This window comes from Oryzias melastigma, linkage group LG17 (genome assembly GCF_002922805.2).
Source record: "Oryzias melastigma strain HK-1 linkage group LG17, ASM292280v2, whole genome shotgun sequence".
Taxonomy (NCBI): domain Eukaryota; kingdom Metazoa; phylum Chordata; class Actinopteri; order Beloniformes; family Adrianichthyidae; genus Oryzias; species Oryzias melastigma.
The window spans coordinates 15183380-15193081 of NC_050528.1; the positions used below are offsets into that span (position 1 = coordinate 15183380).

General features: G+C 37.3%; 3 protein-coding genes across 8 annotated transcripts in view; 1 reads left to right on the plus strand and 2 right to left on the minus strand.

Moving 5' to 3' along the window:
• Window positions 1–5922, minus strand: part of LOC112144315 (WD repeat-containing protein 37) — a 55160-nt gene extending 49238 nt beyond the window's left edge. For 2 of the 5 annotated variants that reach the window (XM_036216302.1, XM_036216301.1), the window contains exons 1-2: window positions 5737–5922; window positions 469–634 (exon numbers count right to left, since the gene is read on the minus strand). In XM_036216302.1, coding sequence (XP_036072195.1) covers window positions 469–606 — 138 coding nt within the window. In that variant the 5' untranslated portion in view covers window positions 607–634; window positions 5737–5922. The remainder of the gene's footprint in view (window positions 1–468; window positions 635–5736) is intronic. The other 3 variants (XM_024268805.2, XM_036216300.1, XM_024268804.2) reach the window with 2 other exon arrangements.
• The window catches only part of LOC112144307 (tripartite motif-containing protein 16-like), a gene marked incomplete in the record, with an annotated part of 1074856 nt that overhangs the window by 566868 nt on the left and 498286 nt on the right, over window positions 1–9702 (plus strand).
• Window positions 6392–9702, minus strand: part of gtpbp4 (GTP binding protein 4) — a 45861-nt gene continuing 42550 nt past the window's right edge. For both annotated transcript variants that reach the window (XM_024268759.1, XM_024268758.2), the window contains exons 16-17: window positions 6853–6996; window positions 6392–6701 (exon numbers count right to left, since the gene is read on the minus strand). In XM_024268759.1, the coding sequence (XP_024124527.1) occupies window positions 6549–6701; window positions 6853–6996 (297 nt within the window). In that variant the 3' untranslated portion in view covers window positions 6392–6548. The remainder of the gene's footprint in view (window positions 6702–6852; window positions 6997–9702) is intronic.

The window sequence follows — 9702 nt, forward strand, 5'->3', positions numbered from 1 at the left end:
ACTCGACCGGTGACTGATCTATTTAATCTGTAAACTGATTATCTGAGATCTTTTTGTGGGTGTGACAGACATCAGCAGAGCTGGGACTCCTGCGAAGCAAAATCAGTCACAGAGCAACCAAGCAGTTCGTTTGCATGTGAGCAGACCCAATCCAGATAATGAAAACGACCATTTATCAATAATGCCTTAAACGTGCCATTATCACGCTTATGTCAACGCAAACCGTATGCGTCCTCTAAACGGGTGCTTTCACACATAATTGGCTTAGGCTTACAGCCAGGGGGCTTACAGTTGCAGAGAGCAACAGCAGGACAGCAAGCTAATCACGACACAGAGAGGGCAGCTTGACATTTGCAGACAAGCAGCTGGAAACATACCAGGTATTATATATAAAAAAGCCGCACATTGCAGTCTTTAACCTGCCAGTAGTTTTTCTGGTTGAATCTGTGTCATTTCAGAGGTTATTACCTGCCCCTCCAGCATGTCTCTCTGCAGGCCCATCCGGTCCTGGTCGGTGCTGTTGGTCCTGCGGATGGACAGACTGTGAGACTTCCTCTTCTGCTTCGTCTGGCGGGCAGCAGAGCTGCTCCCACTCTCCATCGGCATCCCCCCGTGCGACGCTGATGGAAACAGTCTAGAAAGATCATAATGGAGACGGCAGGCTGAAACCCTCAGGAAGGGGCAGGAGCTGGAAGTGCATCATTCACTCATCGACCACAGTTCATATCCTGAACTTGTAGTTGATGAAACAATTGTTTGTCTAATGTTTTTGATTTTGTCCCTGAAGAATTTGGCAAAGTCATTACGGGCTTTGGTGGAGTAAAGTTCTGGTACCACTGACACAGGAGTGTTTAGTTTAGATTTTCTCCATCTGCGTTCAGATTTCCGACATTCTCTTTTTCCGTTCTTTACAACAATGGAATTTCTCCATGGAGATTTTTTCCTACCAGAGATCACCTTCACCATACTAGGAGCAATAGTATCCATGATATTTGACATGTTGGAATTAAAGCTATTAACAAGTTCGTTGACTGAATCCCCTGAGAGGAGGAGTCAGAGAGAAAATCTGATTGAACATCTCATTAGTATTTTCAGTTATGTACCGTTTTGTGATCTCCTCCCTCAAAACATTTGTGTGTACTGGAATTGTGCTCTCACAGAAAACTAGTGCTGCCACAAACGATTATTTTAATAGTCAACTAATCACTGATTATTTTTTATGATTAGTCGACTAATCGCCTCATACACAAAGTGGATGTAAAACACACATCTTAATCATAATTAGCTTTGAACTAAGAACTAGATATATTCACATTAGCATTATTGTAGATAGAATGTAAGCTGAATTTGGTTGCAAAAGATGCTGGTGGCAATAGCTGAAGATGTTGATAGCCAGCTAAAATATTAGTTAATAGCCAAATTAGCCTAAAAAAAGCCTAGGTTAGCCAAAACAGCTAGCATGTATCTGAAATATTAGCTGAACTCCAAAATGGCCTGAAAAAAAAACATCAAACAAAGCTTAAGTTAGCCAAAAGAGCTAGCATGTAGCTGAACACAAAATAGCCTAAAAAACAAAAGAGCCAGAATTAGCAAAAGCAGCTAACATGCAGCTGAAATATTGGCTAAATTCCAAAATAGCCTAAAAACTAAAACAAGCCGAAGTTAGATAAAAAAGCTAGCATGTAGCTGAAAAATTTGCTAAACACAAAATAGCCTAAAAAACGAAAAAAGCCTGAATTAGCCAAAACAGCAAACATGTAGCTGAAATATTAGCTAAACTCCCAAACAGCCTAAAAAACTTTTTTTTAAAAAGCCTTTTAGCAAAAACAGCTAGCATGTAGCTAAAATTAAAACTCCAAAATAGCCTAAAAAAACCTTAATAAATGCCAAAATAGTTCAAAAAAGCTAGCAGAATATCATTATAACTTTCAACTTTACTAAATTCTGACTCCATATAATAGAAAATAACGACTAATCAACTATTAAATTAGTCGTCGACTATTTTATTAGTCGATAGTCGACTAATCGTGGCAGCCCTACAGAAAACACAGCAGTGATCAGACAGACCTAAATCACATACAGTAACCTTAGAGATGTTCAGACCTTTGGAAATCAATAAATCAAGAATATTCCCTCTGTTGTGTGTGGACTCTGGACAATTTCGGGTTGACTCAACATGTAACAGAGTGTTTATCAGGTCCTTAGTCCCCTTGTTCTCAAGATTTCCATAAAGGATGTTAAAATCTCCAGCCATGATTATACAATCAAAATCAAGACAAATTATAGACAGCAGTTCACTAAACTCAAGGTTAAATTCTGCACAGTATCCAGGGGGGCAGTAGATATTTATAAATATGGTTTTGGGTGAGGCCTTCAGCTGTAGGGCTACATATTCAAAACATGGAAAGTTTCCAAAAGATAACTTTTTACTCTGAAACATTTCATTGAACAAAACTGCAACCCCCCCCCCTTTCTGCTTGTTCTTTCCTCACTGATAACACCATAATTGGGAGGAGCCGACTCTGTGAGAGCTGCTCCCCTACTATTCTCATCTAATCAGGTTTCAACTAAAAACATAAAATCAACTTTGTTCTCAGTGATAAAATCATTAATTAAAAATGTTTTTCCTGCTAAAGACCTGACATTTAAAAGTGCTAACTTGAGAGGTCTAGGAGTAATAATATTTTCATTTACCTTCTGTTTCTGGAAATGCGCAGAGGAAATGTTTACCTCTTTTAAAGTCCTTTGTCTGCGTTTTGGCCAGATTACATTCCCCCTGTTAGTGACAAGTACAGAAACAGTGTGTGTTTCTAGCAAACAGGGTCCCAGGTTTTTCTGGAGAACATCATGAATGTTGGTATTTCCACAGCCTGGACACTCAACACATCAAACATCTGACTGCAGGGACAGGATATGATGTTGTACAGGAGAGGGTGGGGCTTTACGCCGTCCCTTTGAACGTTCTGGTGACAGAGTTATGGGGGACAAAAATTGGCCAGAGGGGTAGATCGAAGCCCAATCCCGACTCGCTCCATCATCTGCTCGGTGAATTTCAGGTGGGGTGAAGAGGGTGAAGAGGGGGAGGGAGAACCGTCAGGAGTTTGTTGGTTTGGTGGTGTTTGGAAGGGTCCATCTTCCTCGTTGTTTTTCCTCTTCCGGTGCTCGGAGGCAGGTTTCCCGTTTCTGATGTTTTCCTCCAGTGGAGGCAGCTCCATTCCTCGTGTGGATCCAGTCTGTGTCTGGCCTTGACACTGAGATAAATTTATCTTAGTCTTGGCATGACGCAGGAAGTAGAAGAGATTGGAGGAGAACAGTTTAACTCCTGATTTATTTAAACCGAATCCATTTTCTTTAAAAAGATGTTTGCGTTCCCAGAAAATGTGAAAGTTGTTGATGAAATTAATTCCTGTTTCACCACATGTCATAGAAAGCCACCTGTTCAGTGCCAAAAGCCTGGTGAATCTCTCTTCTCCTCCTCGAATTGTTGGAATGGGACCACTGATAAAGACAGTTGCTTTCATGGAGCTCACAGTTGTTATCAGTCCAGTGAAGTCTTACTTTAAAACTTCAGATTTTTGCTTGGACACATCATTTGACCCTGTGTGCAGCACAACCCTCAGTCAGAGTATTAAGGTGAAACATAAGGGAATTGAAAGTGAGAAGCAATAATTATCACCACGGAAATGCCACTGTTGACAGCAGAAACATCGGAACCAAAGTGCAACAAATTGGAGGGGATAGAAACTTAAGACTATCTAGAAATCAAGCTTTTGACACACTTTGAGACTTTAAGACTTTTGTGTGATCATGTTGCACAAAAGACCAAAAACCTTATGATTATAAATGACACCAAGTATTACTTATACATTTGACTTTTTGTCTTTTTATAAACCATCCCTACAGGATATTCCAAATAAACTTTCTCCATTTCGTGGACTGAAATAACTATGAACAGCTGCACATGAATGCAATAAAATATGCCAAGGTATTTTTCTGAAAAATTAACAGTAATATTTCATTTTTCAAAAGCTTTACTCACATTTTTAATAGTATGATCATTTGAAGTGTCTGCTGTTTAAAAATAAACTGTTATTCAAATTCAGGAGGAACTCATCACTTTCAGTTTGGTTTTAATAATCAGGGTAGATTCGCGAAAATGTGGAATCATATTAAATGATTGACTTTAGTAAAGTAAGAAGCAGGCAATCCAATGTTGCTCATAGCTAATAAAAAACATGAGACCGTAATAGTTAGAACAATATATGTCATCTTTTGTTCAGAAACAAGTAAATCCGGCTAAAAAAGAGAAGAAAGTAAAAAAGTTATTGCAAACCAATAACATAGAAAAAATATTATTTTGTTTGCAGTCTTATTACAGGTAACAAGAATGTTTTTCCTGGTGTTTAAAATATATGTTAGGAACAAATAGCTGTTTGATGAATGTAGCCCAAATCTAAATATGAAAAGTATGCCACATTACTTCTATTTTCTTCAAAACGTTACTCAAGTAAATGTAACCCGTTACTATTTCCAGAACGATGCATCATTTGGTGACTCCTTGGTGTTTTTTTTAATATTTTACAGTAACAAACTTGCTTATTTCATTAATGGTCACATTTGTAAGAAACATCAATTTGTTTGACGATTGCGCTCTTGAAAAATATGCAAACACCGAGCCTCAAATGCTGCCATTTGGTTAAGTTAGAAGCTGGTAGAAAAGATCCATTTCAACATGAATTTCCATCAGTTTGTGTGCTTGGTCACACGTAAAAAAATAAAATAAAATCAGTCTTTTGGAATACATCCATTAACTATTCAAAAGAAGAGTGGAGTTTTAAAAGCTTACATTTTCGACTCAATTAAAAATGGAAGAAAAATGACATGAATTTATTGCATTATCTCAATGGAGAAAAAAAACTACTATAATGTAGTTTTATATCCATGACTTATTGTTTTGCGTTTCTGCATTTGTGCATCTTATAGCAGTTAATATTACTCCTTATGTATGTGTCATATGTTGAATCACAATAAAATGGAGTTAGGGCTAGGAACATGGAACATGTTCAGCTCTGCTGCCCACCACAACTGTCAACTCCTCACAAATTCAAAAGCTTTTTCCACATCAGTATAAATAAAGAAATGCTGAGAACATTACCAGCAGAAGAAAAAAAGACCAACTTGTTCTTTTTTTTGTTATAAATTAAATTTAACCAAATCTTCATTTGAATGTCTAAAGTTGACAATTCCATTAAAAGTTTTTTTTTATTATTTATTTTTTGTTTTTTATCAACAATACTATGTGTGTGGATCAGGGGAAATCGTTCAGCTACATTAACTCTATGTGCTGCGTTTGCTAACATAAAACCGCTCTTGAGTGGACACATTTTGAAAAATAAGTATGCGATACAAAAGAAGAATGACAAAAAAAGTTCTTAATCTGAATCCAGTTCCTGTTTCAGGGTCGTTCGTTCCTCCTGCTGGCTGTCACTGATGTGACCCCGAGGTCAGGGTGATTGCAGAGCTTTTAATGCTGCTATTGTGTCGCAATGTACAAAAAATAAGTACACCATTTTCTTAAATTACAAAAAAAATGAATTGTTGGTGTAGAGGGGGACGTCTGTGAGCTCAAACTCGTTACTGAGCGATGCTTAACAAGCTAAGCAGCTAGCATTGTCCCTGTTAGCGGGCAGCGGCGCTAACGGGCTCCATACAGGCAAAAAACAGAACAAAACTCACCAGAAACTCTACAAACATGGGCTTTTGTTCCAGGGTGCCGTGTTTAAAGTTTCCCCAGCTACCATTATCTTCAGTGGGGCGATAGAGGTGCACAATTTTAGCCTGAAACCCGCGATCGGAGCACTGATGGAGCCTCAGCAAACATAACGAAGCCAATTCCGGTCTGAGGATTTTCGCAATAAAAGGCCAAATCTAGAGAGCGAAAGCCACCAGATTATTAAAACAATTAATTTCATGTTAGATCAGTTTGAAAGAGTTAAGACGTTAATTGAATAGAATATGGTTTATTATAAAAGTTCTAATTTATTGGAATTCAAAACCTAAATTACTTTTAAAATATGTAAATCCTGAACATTTAGACCTAGTTACACAAATTTTGTGGCATCTGTGGCAGAATTAACTTCTCCTATAAAATCATTTGAAATTGTTGCAGTTGTTACATAAAATAAAGCAATTGTAAGTGTATTCATTTATTGACCGGTTTTCACAATAAAATGTCACAAAAACACACAGCTGTTTAGTCAACTTGTCAATTTATTTTCTTCTGTATGGACCATTCATCATCAACATCACTTTATCCTCATTTTCTAAGCCGCAGACAAGTTGCTTGCACAACAGTTAGTTTCACTGCCAACAGACACAATCAGATCAATAATTGACCAAAATCTGACTATTTTATTTCTAAACTTGTTTATCAGGTTTTATATGTGACAAAATGTACTTATAGTCACTTATCATGTTAAGTGGGTGGGTTAATCTTAGTTTCATTGAAATGTCATCTTCAAACATGAAAAAGTCCAAAAGAAGCAGTTTTATCTGCGATCGGTTTTGCCCGACTTCCTCTTTCCAACCAGCAGGTGTTTGGGTTTTAAGTCATAAACGTGTCGGTCCGACTCTCCTTTCCTGCCTTCCCGGTTTCGGTCCTTCTGAGAGTTCTTCATAATCTTCTTTGCCTTTTTCACCATCTAAGGATAAAAAAAATAAACAGAAAGTTAGTATTTTATGTTAGAAGTGTACCTGTTTTGTTCTCTAAATAAGAATCTCTGTCAGATTATTCAGCTGTGAAACAACATTTACGGGTTGAAGGACTAAAAAGGTGTGAAACATGAAACCCACCTTAGCGTCCCGTAATCCGGACTGATCTCGAGGTGGACGGGAGGCGCTCTGGCTGCGAGTTTTGGAGCTGGGGGGAGCGGAAGCTTCTCGTTTGCGTTTCTTGGCGACGCTGCGGGAACGGCGAGCCTGGACAGCATAGTGGCTCTAAACGGAAACAAAAAAACATGTTTGAGTTAAAACCAATGACAAGAACATTCAAAATATATCTACACTTTTATATCTGAACATAGGCATATATTAAAACAGACTGTAAAACGACATCATGTTGATGAAACAGAATCTGTCTACGTAATGTAACGCAATATTGATCTAGCTGCACTTTCTAAACTTAACTTTCACACAGAATATGGCAAAATGAATCAAAATGTCATAAATTTACAGCCTTTTTTAATATGAGTTAAAACAAAATAACTAATTTCAAAAGAAATGCAAAACTTGACATTTTTTAGGAAAGGTTTTTTCACCTGTTTGCACCTTTGAATGCTAATTTCCTTTCTTTTGATGTTTCTTATCGTTCAATTAAAACAAAACACTTTTACAAGTGGCACAGTAATCATCTTATTTATATTTAATTTTTCAAAAAAAAAGCACATGAGAAACTAAAAGCAACAGTGAAATGTATGGGGTGAGGAAGCTGTCAACAGTCATGTTCTCATTCATCGCCGTGTTTTTAATGACTTACCGCATGAGTTGGTTTGTGCTTTATCGCAAAATTATGATTTAATGGAAACGGTGTCATTTAGAAACTGTGGTTTTAAAAAAATTCTAGAATTTCAATAAAGTTTTGCGCAAATGTGTAATGGAAACGTGGCTAAGAAGAAACGTTTTCATAAAGATAAGTTGTATTTATAGAGATAAATTCGTATGGATAAATACAAACTTGTGCACACATTTATTTATATTTTGTGCACAACTTTGCAGAAAAAATATGAACACAAACTTTAGTCTTACGTTCAACATGTCTCTTTAGAATACCACTTTTCTGTGTCACAGGCTGATAAGCAAGCGGCTTGCATTCAGGAGCCCTGGGTTTGATTCCCAGGGTTGTCCATTGATCCCCACCCAGATTGGGTCTTTAGTCAAGACCCTTGACGCTGCTGCCTAACTGGGTCCCTGTGCCCCTCAAGTACAGGGTTGTGTCAGGAAGGGCATCCGGCGTAAAAACTCTGCCAAATCACTGATGCCAAACAGTGGGTGCTGTTACGCTGTGGTGACCCTGAAAGGGATAAGCCGAAAGTGAACGAACGAGTGTCACAGGCTGATACATAGAGTTCCAGAACATCAATTGATCAAACTGCTCATGTCTGTTCAAGTTAATTTATTTAACTGAAATAAAACAGAAATTTTAAGAATGTTATTGATGCCATAACAGGAAAATTATCTTGATACCCACAGCTGTTGAAAATGTCATAAAACAGATCAAAACACAGTGATCCCAACCGCGTTTTGTGGTTTTCAGCTGATTGTGTAAACATTTTAGGAGCGGATCATTTTAGAGACAGAAGTGAGGGGAAACGATCCTAAAAGAAGCGGCAGATACGCCAGTCTACTCATGTGGTTAAAAAAACATGACTGTCAAAGTTACTTGAAAATAAGAGGATGAAAAAATAAAAACAGCTAAGCAAACTCAGAGCTAAAGTAGACGGTTAGCCGACTGCTGAGGCTGTAAAAACAAACAAATAAAAATAGAATGTCAGTAGGATCAAAATCCCCAATTTTCTTTCTATTTCTGGTCTTTCTTTCTTCTTGACTCAGGCTAGAGTCTGCTCCTAGTTAGCCTTCTTCAGCTCCGAGTTAGCTTAGCTGTTCTGTTATTTCCAACCATTTTCTAAACCTGTTAACCCGTTTGGGTAGTGATGGGCAAAGGCTAAAGTACATCTGGACCGGTCCAGGACCTGGGAATAAACTGCTCGGCTAAAGGCGCGTTCCTCCGGTTCTCATATTAAAATTTCTCTCTCTCAATCTTTACTTTTATTTTATTTTAATTTCGTTTCTTTTTTTTTTGGGGGGGGGGGGTTGCCACCATTTCCAGGTCCATGTCATTGTTTATATGCTCCGCTGTGTCATTGTTAATATGCTCCGCTGTTGTCGCCTGGCACAAAAAAAAAGACAGAAAAAGCAGCGGGACGGGACTTGACTTGGGTTGATGTTCAAGGACTCCATGTATCAGCCTGTGACAGATTTTGGACGCTTTGTTAAGAGGAGAAATTCGTACTCAAAACGAAATTCGTATTCTAAAGAGACTTGTTTAATGCAAAATTAAATGTGTTCATATTCTTTCTGCAAAGTTGTGCACAAAACATTTAATTTGTACACAACTATGTACTTAAGAATATGTTTCTTTTTGAAAGTTATCTTACGCCATATAAATCTCAATAAAATACTTTTCATATGTCTTTTAACCGTTTTTGATAAACTTTTAGATAGACCACTTTAATAAAATCATAAAACTTGCAATTGGAACATAATTCTTCTACATAAAACAAACAAAATAACATTTTTGATAGCTGGTTTATAGTTTACTGACTTCATTTGGATAGCAAAGCATTTACTGATAAAAATAATTGAACATTTGAGTTTTAAGAGCGCAGTGCGCCATCTGCTGGTGAAAAATCAACCAGCTGTTTTCTTTTTCCAGTTTTCCCAAGAACTTCCAGAACAAACTTTTACCACTACATTTTAAAAGCTTTCCTGAATGATATATTTAGGAGAAAAAAATGCGTTGAAACGTATTTAGAATACTTGCAAAAACTTTCAAAAGGTTGTTCATTGGTAGTAAAGTGTTTACACACTAGCCTAATTAGTGAAACTTTGATCCATTTGAGGTCAAGATTATTATTTTAAGAATTT